The 16,615-nt window shown below is 35.4% G+C and overlaps 2 protein-coding genes across 20 annotated transcripts in view; one reads left to right on the top strand and one right to left on the bottom strand.

Annotated features, from left to right (window-relative positions):
• FUBP1 (far upstream element binding protein 1) overlaps positions 1-15,127 on the bottom strand; it is a 31,052-nt gene extending 15,925 nt beyond the window's left edge. For 3 of the 19 annotated variants that reach the window (XM_088791225.1, XM_074334979.2, XM_074334977.2), the window contains exons 1-15: positions 14,891-15,127; positions 8,241-8,331; positions 7,333-7,395; positions 6,489-6,527; positions 5,945-5,984; positions 5,371-5,423; positions 5,213-5,284; positions 5,027-5,084; positions 3,037-3,199; positions 2,841-2,939; positions 2,613-2,714; positions 2,272-2,374; positions 2,076-2,176; positions 1,539-1,680; positions 482-642 (exon numbers count right to left, since the gene is read on the bottom strand). In XM_088791225.1, the coding sequence (XP_088647351.1) occupies positions 482-642; positions 1,539-1,680; positions 2,076-2,176; positions 2,272-2,374; positions 2,613-2,714; positions 2,841-2,939; positions 3,037-3,199; positions 5,027-5,084; positions 5,213-5,284; positions 5,371-5,423; positions 5,945-5,984; positions 6,489-6,527; positions 7,333-7,395; positions 8,241-8,331; positions 14,891-15,010 (1,407 nt within the window). In that variant the 5' untranslated portion in view covers positions 15,011-15,127. The remainder of the gene's footprint in view (positions 1-481; positions 643-1,538; positions 1,681-2,075; positions 2,177-2,271; positions 2,375-2,612; positions 2,715-2,840; positions 2,940-3,036; positions 3,200-5,026; positions 5,085-5,212; positions 5,285-5,370; positions 5,424-5,944; positions 5,985-6,488; positions 6,528-7,332; positions 7,396-8,240; positions 8,332-14,890) is intronic. The other 16 variants (XM_019743327.3, XM_074334983.2, XM_074334980.2 and 13 more) reach the window with 10 other exon arrangements.
• Positions 15,128-15,231: 104 nt separating this feature from the next.
• DNAJB4 (DnaJ heat shock protein family (Hsp40) member B4) overlaps positions 15,232-16,615 on the top strand; it is a 36,212-nt gene continuing 34,828 nt past the window's right edge. Inside the window, exon 1 of the mRNA XM_019743354.3 lies at positions 15,232-15,340. The gene's annotated coding sequence lies outside the window, so the exon portion shown is untranslated. The remainder of the gene's footprint in view (positions 15,341-16,615) is intronic.

Consider the following 16,615-nt stretch of genomic DNA (forward strand, 5'->3'; position numbering starts at 1 on the left):
ATAATATAATTGATATAGTATAGTATAATATAGTATAATATGAGACAACATAACATAATACCTGGTCTTATTTTATTGTAAGACCTGGTTTTATATTTATTTTTGCTCCAAAAGACGCATTACAGCTGATGGTCTGGGTAAGTCTTATTTTCAGGGAAACATGGTAAATACTGAATTCCTGATAACTATTATCCTTCAAATATGTTCCACAAGCCTCCACCAACCCTAACACATCTGCAAGTAATACTATCCATATTTACGCACACCCCAATATAAGGTTCTGAACACCTGTAACTGTATTTAATTAGGTTACTTTTATTACTGGAAAATCTTTTGTTATGTATCTACTATACAATGAGACCTGTAATTTTAGACTAGAAATTAACATTTTTCTGTATAGCGTTTATAGGAGCATTCTAAATTAATGTCTTATTTAACTAACAGGGACTATGCTATGAATTGAAGTTTAAAGCACACTCACACCAATCTTTTCTTCTATGAGTTGACGAGCATAGTCTATTTGCTGTGGAGTGCCACGAATTGTAAATAACTTCATATTAGGATCTGCATTAGGTGGGGGATTTCTCTGAAGTTCTATTCTTGCACCAGACTGTTGGCTTATGCTTTTTATGGTTTCACCTCCTAAAATCAAACCACAGTAATTTCTCTAAAGATTTAGAAGATACAATAGCTACTTAAAAGAAAATGAAAATAATAAATAAATGAATTAACAAAACAAAAACAAACTCATAGATACAAACAGAATAATAGTAACTAGAGGGGAGGGGGAAAGGCAAATTGGGCAAAGGGGGTCAAATATACAGTAACGAAAGAAAACTAGACTTTGTGTATAGAGCATACAATGGAATATAGATATTGAATTGTAACATTGTATACATATATTAATATCACACCTCAATAAACTAAAAAAAAAAAGGAAAATGGTTGCAATTATATGGGCCATTAAAAGTTTTCACCAGTATTCCACCTGCCAATATTTTATTAGGATTTTCCACTTATTCTACTCTTTAAATCAAATTATATAAAGCATTTCATGCTTCTCTTAAAATATATTTAAATTTTAAGGCATAACTTAGTATTCTGTACCCAATCTTAAAATGGACTATAATTTATCAAAATATTTGGTTCAATTAAATTGCTTTTACAAGCAAGGCAAGGTAAATATAAACTATCATACTTACTACAAAATTTGAAATTTTAAAAACGTGTGAGTCAGGAAAAAAGAAAGTAAACAAAAAATACCCAAACCACTTTTGGGTCAAAAGAAGTTTCTTACACTAATAATTAAACTGTTGGCCCCTTTCTCTAGAAGCCAATGTGATGCAAACCTACTCTTTTAAGTATATATAAGGTCCTTCATTGATGTTTAACATTAAGAACACACTTTTCTACTAAAATACAGCCAAGGGAAAATTCACTGTTATATACAGTAACAGCAGAAATAGCATCCAGAAAAATTCGGTGATATGTTGAATATTTAATCCCACTTTAAAACATTAAGAGTTTAAAAGACATGCCTTTTCCTATTATTAATCCAGTTTTCCCAGTTGGTACAATGAAATTAAATTCCTGTAGTCCACCAGGTGGTCCCATGTTCCAGTTGCCTTGACCTCTACCTCTTCCTCGACCACCAGGTCCAGGTCCACCAGGATTACCAGCCTAAAGAGGGGAAAGACAAGAAGAAACAAAGTCAGTATAGAAATATACTCTTCTTTCCACAATAAAATTATTACATGTCTAGTTTCCTCAACTTTAATTTTCCTAAATCCGAAATTTAGAGAAGCTGAAAGATGACTTGGCCCTCCCCAAAAAATCAACCAGTAATAATAACCATTTATTCTTTTTATATTGGAGTAAATAAGGTAGTACACTTACGTAGCTGCCTTCTTGCTCCAAGATGTCTACCTTAAAGCAATTTAAAACTTTCTAGTTATTAATAAACTACTATCAAACAGCTTCTGATATAAAATAAAGGGTGGTACATTTTCAGATTTAGTGAAATAAATTTTTTTAAATTAAAACAAAACAAAGAAAATATTAGCGTTCGATCGAACCTGAACACTTCGAAGAAGGTCTGTAATAATTTCTGCAGCATGCTGACATCGGTCTGGAGGTCCTGTTATTTGTGCTATTCTATCAGGTGTTGTTCCATCATCTTCAAAAACAAAGAAAGAAACAAATTGGATTAATTTAGCATTAAAGGTGTCGTGATTACTACTAATACTTAGAAAATTAAATGTATGTACTCACCTGGCTTAAACTGAATTCGAACACCAGCATCATTTTGTATTTTTTTAATCATCTCTCCATTTCTTCCTATTACAATGCCAACAGCAAATCTTGGAATGGGGACCTATGCAAAGAAGACTAAGTATTAAGGGAGCCATTTCCTGAAAATCAATCTGCCTCAAAGAATACATAGCATGATTTACATTAGAAAAGGTAACAAGATTCATAATATACTATTGTATTCTAAGGTGGAAAGTGGGGGGAAAAAGAATATATAACGTCAGAGAAGGCTACAGAACACAAAACAGAAAAAACATTAATTAGCATACAACCATTTCTTACTTACATCTATTTTTACTTACATCTATTCCTTCATTTCCTCCTATTCTGGACCCATACTCATTTCGAACTTCTCTGAAACCACCTTGATCACGAATTAACTCTAACACCATTTCCTTGGCTTGCTAGAGTAGAAAAAAATTACCCAATTTAGAAAGCATGTCTCAAAATACCGTAATTATTCATGAATATTTTGAGCATTCTGCCACCCACCCCAAATCCTTCTTTGTAAAATATAAACTTAAGTTTACTTGAACTTTGTATGGGTCTCCTGTAATTCTAAGAGGTTTGTCAGCACCGGTGTTCTGAGGTCCATCTTGAATCATAACCATTTTAACTCCAGCCCTCTCCTGTTAATCATAAAAACCGTATGTATTAACAAAAGGAGAGCAGAAAGGAACTGGCTTCAAAACCAATGAAAAGTAATCACTTTACAAATAATAATACCTGAAGTTGTTTAATAGTTTCTCCCCCCTTTCCAATAACTAATCCTGCCTTGCTGGCTGGAATCATTATTTCTTGAACTGCATTTCCTGGTCCATCACCATGATGGAAGCCAGGGGCTGGTCTTCCTTTTTCAACAATCTGGTCCAGTAACCGTTTTGCTGATCTGTTAACAAATCAATAGTCAAGTAAGTTGTAGCATACCCAAAAACTTATCCAAATAGAGAAATACAAAATATAATCTGGTACCCTGTCCAATTCCAGTTTAGGTGGCTTAAAGCTGAATTTTAATTCAATAAATTTTATAGGTATTGAATTTTTAATATTTTTGAGAATCCAACATTTCTAAAAAGTAACTCTACTTCTAAAATTATCTCAGAATGAAGCTGATTAAGAACTAAATGATGGATTTATGTTTCTAAACCATCACTTTGGTCACTTAAATGTTAAAATTTATTCATTCAACAAATACTTAAATGTCAACTATATATTAAGTACTATTCTAGCTAATGGGTTTATAACACTGAACAAAACACACAGGGTTTCTGCTGGCATGGCTTAACTTCATTAAATATGTAAAAATAACACGTTAAATAAATTACATGTCATTTGGGAAGTGCTATAAAGAAAATCAAAGCAGAATAATGATGACAGAATGTGTGTACGTGTGTGGAGGTGTGCTATTTTATGCAAAATAGATGAGACCTTACTGATAAAGAGACAATTGAGCCAAGACCTGAAGTAGTGGGGGAGGGAAATGAAAATACCTGGGGGAAAATGTTCCAGAGAATAGGAAATGCAAAGGACTCAAGTAAGAACATGCTTGGAGTGCTGAAATAGACAAGAGGTTACATGAGACTACAAGAGTGAGTTGAGAGAATGGTAAAAAATGAAGAGAGAAAGATGGCAGGAAAGTAGGCCATCATAAAGACACAGATTTTTACTCTAAATCAGGAAGCATTAGAGGATTTTGAGCAAAGTAGTGTTATGAACTGATCCACATTTTAAAAGGATCATTATGGCTATACTATTATAAGAACAGACTATTGTCGAACAAGGTAAAAAGAATGGAGACATGTTACAATATAGGCTAACGACATCACAGATAAGGTGATAATATAGACGGTGGCAAGAAGAGGCTGGATTCCAAATAAATTATGAAGAAAAAATGAACAAGACTTGCTTATAGATAAATGAGGCATAAGAGAAAGATAAAGTATTAAAACAGATTTGCCATACATTGAGATGTCATGAATAAGATGAGTAAAATAGAAGCAGGCTGGGAATGGGATGGAAAACAACAACTCTGTTTTTAACAATCTAAAGTTTGAGATGTTTAATACACATTCAAGTGGAGGTACTGAGCAGCTGAATATGAGTCTCTGAAATTTACGAAAAGAGATCAAGGCTGAAGATAAAAATTTAGGAGTACATAAAATCTATAGCACATAAAGCTATATATTAAGTTCAATAGAGTAAACAAAATCATCTAAAGAACATGTGTAGCTATATCATAACAGGGCTGAATTTTGTGGCACTTTCACGTTGAGAGGCCAGGAAGATAAGGCTGAACAACCAAGAAAGACTGAGAAAGAGCAGCCAGGGAGGTGGGTGTCTCTAGGCAAGCGGTCCACTGTGTCAAACAATGCTGACAGGCTGAATGGAGGCCTGTTGTGATCTTGAAAAGCAATTTCAATGGAACAGTGAGAATAAAAACCTGACTGGTGCAAGTTCAAGACAAAATGAAAACAGGCAGATGATATAATGAGTAGAGCTACCTCTCTTTTAAGTTTTGTTGTAAAAGGGAGCTGAGAAATAGAAATGTGGGGTTTAGGGATGGTTTTGGTTAAGATGGATCGATTTTCATGCGTGCATGCGATTAGAAATTATCTAGAAAAGAAGGGGAAATTAATAGAGAAAGTCGATTCAATTGCAGGGGCAATGTCCTTCAGCAGATAGAAGGGGCTGGCTTAGGCATGATTTCCATACTTACTGGACAGACTCAGGTGTTCCAGTTAACATACAAGACCTTTCTGGAAGGCCACCACTGTCTACAATTTAAAACAAACAAAAAAGTTTAAGGCCAACAAAAGATTAACAGATACCATCATTTTCACTAGTGACTTAAAAAAATATGCTAGTTTTCTAGTCAGTATGAAAATAGCAAGAATAGCATTACCAGGAGCAATCTGTATTTTGCATCCAGATTCCTGCTGTATGCGTGAGATCTGTTCACCTCCTCTGCCAATTACTAGTAAGAAAAAAAAAAATATTGATGAAAGATTGTAAAGTGTGTTTTGATTATATGTTTAAAGCTTTAAAAATTAGGTTACTTACTAAATCCAACCATTCCATCTGGAACTTTGTATTCTTCAGTAATTACAGACCTGCTAATATAAGAAAGAACAGAAACTAACATTTTCCTTCTAAGAAAGATAATTTGTTTATAAAAGGTACTCTACTGATAAAATAGAAGTCTAATAGCTCCTAATGGCTTAAACTAGGTTTCCAGGCAAACGTTTAGTCAAAATATGGCTTATGTAGCACATGTTTAGTCAAAACATGGTTCAAGTAAAGCCAGAAACCTAATTAAGGGGACATACATCAAGTGAGGAGGGTATGGTTGATGGAACAGTCTGAAGGCATGAGCTGCAAAGAAGTTATTTAAATTCATCTTATTTCTAAAACGTGCCTAATTCCACCCATCCTTCCAAATGACAAATATATCCCACTCAAAAAGAAAAATGATCATTCTGTATCACCTTAAGTGGAAGGAAATGAACTATATATACAAAAAAAAAAAAAAAAAAAAAAAAGGAGACACATATTCACCATACACTAACTTGGTTGTGCTTTTACATACAGTTCAACTAAAACTGCAAAGTACTCTTTGAAAAGCATTTCACTATACCTTTGCTGCTGATGCATCGGTGGCAACTGTGTCCCAAAAGCTACCAAAAAAATTAAATAAAAATAAAATGAAAAATATTAACTTAAATCCACATATGTTTAACAATACAAGCTTATCAAGCAATTCTAAAATCTTTCCAACACACAGACAACACCTTGGAGAGAGTAAAATTTTATGCCGAATACTTAAGTCAACACTGACAGTGGGCAAGAAAAATCAGTGATTAAGGGCAGATATTACTAGCAAAGATATAGAAAAAAAATTGTCCTTTTTCAGGTGTGCAAGCATAGATTAAGAAATGCAGTTATAAAATAAACTGAGAATGTAAAACAATTTTGCAGCCAAATCTTTTTAATATATACCTGGTCATAATTGAAGTGGGAGATCATAAAGATAGGAGATACATATTTACTAAGAAATTCATTCTAAAAGAATATTCACAACCTTCAACTAACATCAAAGATACCCAACAAAAGATAGGAACAAAACCCCGATTAAAATCCAATTACTTTAGCTTTTAACCCACCTTTAATTAAATACTTACAGTCATTTTGAGGAGCAACTTTCTTAGCATCTGGTTGATCTGCAAAATTAAGACTCTTTTAATTTTTTGCCAATAAGTACAATCAAGACTTAGCTCTCCCCTGCCCAAGCAAAATTAATATCAGTATAAACATTTATTGAAATAGCTGAGGGTATGGTTTGTTATTTGAACCAAAAGTGCCAAAACTCAGCCAAACTCTTAGTAAATAAAAAGAAAATTACATCTTTCATTCTCTTCACGTTCAAAAATGCACAGACATTTAACAAAAAGTCTTTTGATTGTATCAAATCACTGACCTTAATGTATGTTAAGCACTTTAGAATGATACAAGACAAAGTATTTAGGTCCGTTACTAGCAAAATATCACATGCTAAAGGCTAATGATGCTTCCCACTGTAGGAACTGAAGACTGGAAGAAAAAAAACCTATCAAAATGTGAAAATTTGACATATCAAAAGTTGAGTGTATCTGACAGTGACCACAAAGCTTTGCAAAATAAATTTTAAAATCACATTACAAGGCAATCTCAATCTAAACTGTTCTATTATTTCTCACCAAACATTTCAAGGCATAAACTTTGGGCAGAAAAACTCAAAGCAACTACATGACTACCTTCATCTACATCCTTTACACAGATGAATACAATGCGTACCTTGGAATAGACAACCGATAGCTGAAAGTACTACATGCTCCTCCCCCCTTCAAACTTAAATGATCAAACATCAGAATGTTGTGCAGCAAAAATTCAGACACATAATCCAAGAAATACTTGTGTCCATTTAAGAATCCACTGGTTTATTTCACGTTTACATACTAAACACAGGTAATAAATAAAAATTCCTGCCTTTAAAAGGAGAGGGCATTCCCTCCCAGTGTGTTGTACTGCTCGGACTTGTCCAAGAGCCATCTACACATAAAATAAAAAGAATACATTACATACAACATCTGAAGCATCATTAGCTCATTTTTTTCTTGTATATTAAAACCTCACTATAAATGTGAAAGTCACTTAAATAAAACCAAGTACCCCTGGTCAAAAGCTACTCATACATTCTATAGGCTCATTCAGAACCCTCCTTGTAAAAAAAATAAAAATAAAAGGACAAAAAGAAATTGTATCAAAATTCATACATCAAATCTAAAACAAAAACATGTGCCAACTTCTAAGTTCAGAAGCTACAACAATTGTTTTTTTAAAAATATAAGGCACTGTAAGTCTACAGCTTTAAGCCACATTGAATTAAACCTGAAACACAAAACAAGGTACTAAAACAAACAAAAAAGTAACAAAAAAAAAGTATAACCTACAACACACTAGAGTAGCAAACTGTATCAACTTCAACCTTTAAAGTGAAATCCGAAATAGCAAAATAATGAAAATATAACATATAAAAATTAATTCATGTATGATGAGAAAAACCTGTAAAATGTCTCCTACACATTTTATATGTATTTTCATTTTTTTTTTTCAGTATATTAACAAGTTGTCTGTGCAAACTGTCAATCTGGCACAATCCTAAAAGAAAGAAAATGATGTTTTTTAATTAAGATGAAACTGGCTGGTTGACTCATTTTACCTACCTTCCCTACGTCTCTTTTACCCCCTTTCCTTTTGAGGCCAATATAAACCTTACACTTTTAGAAACCTTATGATAAAAGTAATGTTTCAATAAAAGAACATTTGAAAAATATTGAAAAATCACTTTATAACTAAACTGCAAAACAATTAAAATAGTTATTGCTATAACTTACCTCCATCTTCCAAAGGTCTTTTTTGTCCCCCATAACCATAGTCGTTTGAATTCAGTGATGTACCAGCATCACCTCCAATTTTTGCTGCAATCTTAAAAAACAAAAACACACCATCATTAAGGATAGCATCATAATTACTACACGACTTCAGTACTCAATTTCCTCATACAGTTCTAATATATACCGGGGGTGCCAAAAAAATGTACCCAAGCAGACACTGGTCAACATTGCTCAAGCAGTAGTTCGCCATCATCATGTGTCTGGACGCTGATGATAACCACTTTGAGCACCTTTTGTAATTGCAGAAGTCAAACATGACTTAATGTATTCATCTTTTGTTATCAGTATATATTGAAAATTACAATTTTAATAGTTTTCCTTTCTTAAAATGTGTATACATTTTTTGGCACCCTCTGTATATTACCAAATATTTATCACATAAAAAATTAATGATACAAAGACAAATTAAAATTATAGTTGATTACTACCATTAACTTCAGAGTTAACAAATAATCACCATCTGGAAATAAGCTTCTGCTCTATCTCTATAAGAACAAATAAAGAAGTAATCAATTAGGAATTTTTAGAAGACTGTCCAAATAGCTTTGAAGAAAATCTGGATCTTAATTCTATCTTCTCTGTGGCTCTCCTCCCTGACTCTTCGAAAGATGTTTGTGGGCACAGAGAATGTGAACACCCTGTGGGACTCCAAGGCTGTGCTGTCTTAATAGGACAGACACTAGCCACATGGGGTTACTGAGAACTTAAAATGTGGCTAGTCCAAACTGGAGAAGTACTTTGAAGTGTAAAATAAATACACAACTATTGGAAACTTGGAATTAATATAAAGAATGTTAGCATCTCAATTTTTTTTATATTGAACACATTGAAATTGTAATATTTTAGACATGTTGGATTAAATAAAATGTGACTTGCATTACATTTCTATTGGACAATCTTGTTCTAAGGAAACATAAGAGAGGGGAAAGCCTGGCAAGCTGTATCTCCAAGAAAGCCACAGGCTGCAGTCATTAAGTAATTTTACCCTAAAAGACTTAACTTTTAGAGTGGAGTAAATAATTACCGGCACTTGACTGAACAACCATCAAATAATAAATACCAGCTTCAAGTCACAAGCAGGACACAACTAGTGGACATTTACTGCATTTTTCTATGAAAAAGGAAAGGGAACTAAGTGTTGCGTGCTAGCAACAGACCAAGCTCCACAGTACAAATTATACTGATTTCGTCACTGAATTATCAATCACCAATGAGGTAGAGAGTACTTAGAGATCCAGTTTGCAGTTGAAAAAAATCCCAAGAAGTTAATTTAACTAACGTTACATAGTTAAGTCAATGGTGGATATGTCCCAATTTCTACAGTTCCATGCTAACAACTGTAAGGGTTACAATCACAGAAGCTGGGTGAATGGCTTTGAGTTCAGTACATTATTCTTTCAATTCTGAGTATGTCTGAAATTTTCCATGATAAAAATTAAACGTAAAGTCAAACTTCTGGTGACTGGAATTCCCTCAAAGATGTCCTGATGTGGTACTAAACCAACTACCTCAAGTTTCATTATAACCAGGAAACTAGAGAAAATAAGAGATATTCAGCAACTTGTCTTAAACCCAGTGTGTGTGTGTGTGTGTGTGTCAGTTCCCAGAAACAACCTGTACTTCCTAGATTTCTCTTTTCCTCATCTGTACACGAAAACACCCATAGCAAAGCATATTAGGATTAAATATAAAACAGCTTGATAACCCAAGGTATAAAATTTTATTTTCCTGACTCCGTATGCTATAGCTTTGGTCAATCAAACCTTCCTTAATCAACTTTCACTTTTTCAAAAGCCTGTTTGCATCTTTGACCACCTAATAAAAACCTTTTTTCTTGAAAATAAAATCAGCTTATTTGGGGAAAAAAAAAAAAATCTGATTCTGAAAAAATGCCTTCACAGAAAGTGTTTAATAAATACCCAAATATCTGGGTACCATGGCAAAGCTAAGGTGACACATAAAATTAATCATCCCACTGCTTCTACTGGGATGGTCATATGCGGACATTTAAAAAGTCCTGTTCCCTATATGATGAATTACATTGATTGATTTTCAAAGGTCTCAGCCATTATGGCATTCCTAGTATAAACTATAATTAAAATCTTGTTTCTCTTCTGAAAGATTTCCTCATCACATCTCAAAACAACTGCTTTTCCATCCTTAAGTATTAAAGCACTTAACATTGAATCGTTCCTTAAGGAACTTAAATACATTGCCAGACACAGATCGGCACTGATGTTAAGTATTTCAGGCCAGAGAAGAGTAATGCTAGTGATAGGAAAATGGTTTAGGCTGTGAATACCTTCTGCAGTTAGCTTTTAAAAAGGCTCTATGAATTTGCAGAACAGCACTCCTTGAACTCCAAGAACTTCTGCATAGAGAAAAGATATTTATACACGTCCCTATTTCCCTTGAATTGTTCTAAAACTATCCAAATGAAAATGAAAGTTGATACTTGGTTCATTCAGGCACAAGAACCAGCAATGCCATCTCAAAATTCAGAACTAATACAAAGACACAGAGAAGAGCTTTTAGTAAAAATATTATCAACAGACTTGATCAATTCTCCAGGATCAATGGAAGACATACATTTCCTAGGTCACTCCAAGGAGGATTAAAGAGAAATAGTAATTCCTAAAATCCAACTGTCAACTATATAAAATTTTTATTAGACTAGAATTAAGTGTAAGCAATTTCTTTGATTTTAATTTACAGTAATTGCAGCTTCCCTTTTGGACCTTGCTCTACTCAGATTTGTAAATATTTTTCATGCTTCCATTGCTTTAGCATTTTTCACCTTCCTTCATTAAATATTCTTACAACCCAAGAATTCTGCAGTTGAAAGGAAATTTAAGAGATTATTTAGTCTTACTACCTAACTTAGATTTTGGAAAAATCAAAAGCTGATTCTCAGAACTATCTAAATGCTTAAGATGAGTAGCTCCTAATTTTCAGTCCACTACATGCTTCCTGAGGGTTCGGAGAGTACGACTGTGATTTGAGGTGGGTTGTGATTCTGGTTCAAATGCTTTGCGTCCTTGCCAAATTTTCCTATGCATTCGGTGCCTTATTCACCTTATCAATACAAAGATAATAGTTTCTATACTTATCTTGTAGGATGGTTCTGAGAATTAAATGACTTTATACAAGATAGGTTTAGCACAGAGCCTAACGTGTAGTATGTAAATTGCTAGTTATTATGAGTAAATCAGCATATATAATTCAACTATAAAGCAGGGTCCACATGACTTCAAATATGAGATTTTTAAAATTTAAGAGGCTTTTATTTGTACTGGCCAAAGATATATGTAGTTACATTCTATTTGCAAAAACTGCCTGTAGGAAAATAGGTACACTATTTCTCTTTGTATTCCTAAGATCTCACATAGCCATACTGTAGGCATTTGAGAAATGATTTTTGAAAGAAGATAATTATTTTCCAAACAAAATTTTATTGCTACTTTAACTCATTAAATATTATTTCTTGATTCAATTCAATAAATACTGAGTACCTACTATGGGCAAGGTCCTGATGAATTCTGTTTCCATGCACCAGAAACGTGAAGGACACTAGAAATACTACTAGGCCACCATTTTATCAACACTAGTTTTCAATGAAAGGATTAAGGGTAAAGTCAGCAATTCTATAAAATTTTCATTGCATTCAAATGTAACGCAGTCTGAATCATAATCATTTTTATAATTATCAAGGAAGAGATTTTAAGAATAACAGAGTACTTAATGACTAATTTACTAGTTGTTTAGAGCAGAAGGGAAAGAGTTTGATATTCTTGCTTAATTTGTGATCTACCACTCGAGTCATCTAGTTTCAGCCTGATTCACTTCTATCTTCATATTACTTAAAGAAAAAAGTAGATAGGTACATTTTAATTTTCCAATTTTCAGAGACAGAACTTGTTATGTAGTGTGATCACCAAAGATCTTACCAAATAATCTCAACCTTACCCTCTGGAGTCACAACCTGAAATGCAAAAATATGTATGTACAGGTTGAAAACCCTAAACTAGAGAAGCAATGTAGTACCTCTGTGCTGGATTTAGCTCAGAGTATTATAAAACCCTGTAAATTTCACATTAAAAATAAGCTATTAGGATTCTCTGGGAAAAAAAAGATTTGGCAATTCAGACTAAATTACCAAATGGCAATAATTAACTACAGTAAATGCTACTAGCATTTACTAGGTAGGGAGCAGGGATCCCAATCGCTTATCCTGCTTTCCCGCATAACAAATAAATGTCCAGCTAAAAATGCCAATAGCATCCCCACTGGTACAAAGCACTTCAAGAGCAAGAAGCTATTCTTATACCTCTTCCTTCCAAAGAGCATACAGCATAATAGTCGGGACAAAAACAAGGTTAAATGGGGATTTGGAAAATATAATTCAGTATCCTTTAGGAGAAAGTGGTTCAAGTATTAACCTAACTTGTTCTTTCAGTCCAAGTACTCTTCTCTATATTCATTCCACTAGTAAGACAAAAGGCTACAACTGACAGAGGCATCCTCAAATGTAATCAGAAGGGCTAATTCAACTCAAAAGCAAAATTTGTGAACCTCAGATTTAATACAAATTCTGTAAAGAAACAATCAAATCGTTACATCAAAGACATCTGTAAAGAATCATTACTAGGGCAAGTGACCTATTGGCAGGCATATAAAGAGTACAAGAAATTCCAGTTTGAGGAAAATGTCTGTATTAAAAAAAACAGTCCAACTTAATCAGGAAATTACAGCTTAGCCTAATAATGAAGTTCAGTTTTTAAATTAAAGTATGGCAACCCAACTTCTTTTAGACTTTGTATCCACCTTTTCTCACTCACCTCATTTTCCACCCTCTTTCCCCCATCCAACACTACCACTACCCTCCAGTGACTTCACCTCCTGGATTCTTATCATTCCAAAAACCCCACCTTTGCACATGCTGCCTTTCTCCACTGGTCAAACTCTCATTATTTAATGCCTTGCTTAAAATACCAGTCCTTTACTTTGTGGCAGTTAGGAACCTTACTCCCTGGTGTTGTGTAGCGCCTCACTCAAAGTAAGAACTCTAAAATGTTTACAGAACAGGTGCCCTTATTTTGTCCACCCCTCTCTGAAAGCATTAATCAGATACTACAATTCATCTGCATTTGGTTCCTTTAACTGTATCATAGCTTTCTAGAAGGCAGAAATCCAATTCACACATTTCAAAAATCTCCAGTATCTAAGTATAGTGTGTGGCACATATTCAATATACTGGCTGAATAAAAATAATTCAGGTGAGTCTTCCAACCCAATTTAATAAAACCCCACTTAGAGTTCCTGTCATTATTTAAATGTTTCAGTCGCTATTCTAAACATTTCCAGAAGTAATAAATAAAAATTAAGTGGAAAAAACACACAATTAGTATTGATGATGGCTAGTTGTTGACTCCCCTGAATATTTCTGAATATAAACAAGTACAGGTACACCTTTACTTATAATGTGTTCATATTATAAAAACGTGAGCGATTTGTTACATCACGACAGATTTTATGGATTTTGACTCAAATAATCTTTTAACAACTGTAAGGTAAAAAATAAGTGAACTCCTAATGTAATTAAAGTATACCACAATATGAGTTTCTGATTACCATTCGCTTAACACTGTAGTCTAAAAATGTCTAGCACCTATTATGCATTTTGTCATAACGAGAATAAAATTCTTACTTTTGCTTACATAGAAGTCCGTACCAACATCATAAATCTTACAGTTATAATTATATTAAGGGACTACGCAATAAAAATGAGGTTGAAATTAAAAAATCTTTCCATTTCCGGGAGTACATGTGCTTTTTATACAGCTTTCGTTTGTGAAAGAAGTGCCTTCAAGGCAAATGTACGCACCTACGTAATACAAAGAGGTCTGGTCAGTTTACGACTCTGCACAGAGAGGCAGATTCAAATAGAAACTTGGGGTATAAGGGGCCTGAAGCCATTTTGAGAAATAAGGGGGGGAGGACTGATTTAACACCGACACGTAAATCCCGCCATTGGGAAGGACTCCAACCCGAGATATTAGTGCTCTTAAATCTCTTCCTTGTAGGTGTGAAAGTGAATGATACCGAAAGATTAACTGCGAAGAGAGTTCGAATGAGCTAGAAGCTGTAAAGACTGCTCTAATGACACATCCCTTCTCTTACTATGGTTCTCCTGTGGACAGACACTAGTTCTTTCCCAAACTCATTACGAGAACCTTCCATACTATTGTGTAAAACTACGCGCGCTTTACCCCACGGGGGAGCAAGTTCATTCTGAGGAAAAGGAAATGCTAAGTGAACTCCTTGGAGAAAGAAGCGCCAGTGCCGCAGAAAGACCTAAAGCCATCTCTGCGTAGCACGCGTTGGGGTTCCAAGTGGCTTACACAGCAAGAACACAAAACCGACTTCCAGCCCTTAATCGCTATTACCAACGTGGGGAAACGTGAGTCTCCTCACATTTCGGAGCCCGGAAGGGTACTTCTTTCCTCTTCCTCATGCGCGAAATAGCGGCCTACTCAGCCAGCGGCCAATTACCGTGAGCTGTGGGGATCCCGCCCGCTGTCCAGACTTACCTGCCGGGCTCTCTGCAGCGCATCTTTGAAAGCATCGTTAACTCCTCCACCACCGCCGCCGCCGCCTCCACCACCAGCTGAGCCAGAGGAGGGTGGAGGCACTGTTGAATAGTCTGCCATGTCTACCCTACCGTGGCTGCTACCGCTTCTTTGCAGAGACCTTCTCACAGCCAACTGCTAAGAAAGAAAGAAAATGGCGGCCGGCGAGACTGTATCACATTCTTGTGCGACCATCGTGCCGTAAAGGGGCGGAGAATCAAAGAAGAAAATCTCGCGATGGGTTGAAGCGAGGCGCCGTGGGTGGAGCTGTAAAAAAAAAAAAAAAAAGGAGAGGCAGGAAGATATCGCGAGAGTTCTGTTTAAGATTTCGCGAGAATGTGGTTTATTTTGGCGCCATCTCTCCGCGCGTTCTTGAGTGGAGGCTGTACGGCTGTTCCCCTCGGGTAGTGGGTAAGATTGGCGTAGCGACCGCGGTATGCCCGAGTTTCTGAAAGCCTGAAGAAAAGCAGTAGTGTTTCTTAACGGTTGCCGCTTAAAGGAGGCAGTGTCAGTGAATTTGCCTCCGGCGGTAATTCAGGGAAGAGGGTGACGTCACTAACGTAATGTGGACGCTACAGTGTCTTGAGCGCTACAGCCGGGAGTACGCCTGGGAGAAGCGCGGCCGTGCGCCGCGCAGTGATGCTCCCGAAAACGTCCGCCGGTGTAACGGGAACTCGCCAGTTTTTCAGCGTAGTAAAGTGCTTCTGTAGCTTACTTCTAGATTGTGGGAGTTTTGAATTTTATCACAGGTGGGGATGAATTCAGGCTGGAGGCCTCCTGGTTTTCGAGCTGATTTCGAAGTTTTCGTGTAATGTGGATGAAGCGATGACAATATGACAATATGACTTTCTTTACCTTTTAAAAACGCAGTTCCTAAAATTCAGTTTTAGCCAGAATTAGTAACCTACTTTGTATGTGTCTATGACCAGTTTTATTGAGGTCCTTATAATTAAGAACAACATCCATTTCTTAACCAAAATTGACTTTGTAGCTTCTTAGAAATAGTTTTCCCCCAACCCCAACCTGTGAGAGTGCAAATGTAATATTCTGAATTGTCATCTTACGACTAAATAAATTTTTTTTTTTTTTTTGGTATTTCCGGCTATCTACTTAAGTTACCAAGTAATTTCAGACTTTTTTCAGACCTTCCTTAGTACATAGTGGCACTTAATTTACTATATTAATAGTACTTCTAGACGTACTAGGATGCTTTAGGAAACTATCACAGTAACTTTTCCAAGTTCTTTACTTTTAGGTAGCAACGAATGAAGTCAAATGAACTTTACCAACGTGGGCACTTTGTGATTTGTTAATTAGGTCTAAAAGAGTACTTTTCCCATTGCTGCTCTTAGGACTAGTAATGAGGAGATTCTCCTGGAAGTATGGGTATTCTGGGATGGCAACCAATTGGAATCAGTCTACATCAGGATTTCTCAACCTCTTCACTATTAACACTTTTTTAGCCAGATAATCCTTTTGTTTGCGGTGCTACTCTGCATTGTAGTGTGTTTAGCAGCATCCTTGGCCTCTACCCATAAGGGCCAGTAGCATACCCCACCCCCACCCCCCACCAATTATGACAACCAAAAATGTGTCCACACATTACAGATGTCCCCTGGGAGGCAAAATCATCCCACATTGAGAACCACTGGTCAGCCTTGATTCCTGCCTCCATCCATCATGAAG

The sequence above is a fragment of the Rhinolophus sinicus genome, chromosome 14 (assembly GCF_057876585.1).
Source record: "Rhinolophus sinicus isolate RSI-liver-muscle chromosome 14, RSI-T2T, whole genome shotgun sequence".
Lineage (NCBI taxonomy): Eukaryota > Metazoa > Chordata > Mammalia > Chiroptera > Rhinolophidae > Rhinolophus > Rhinolophus sinicus.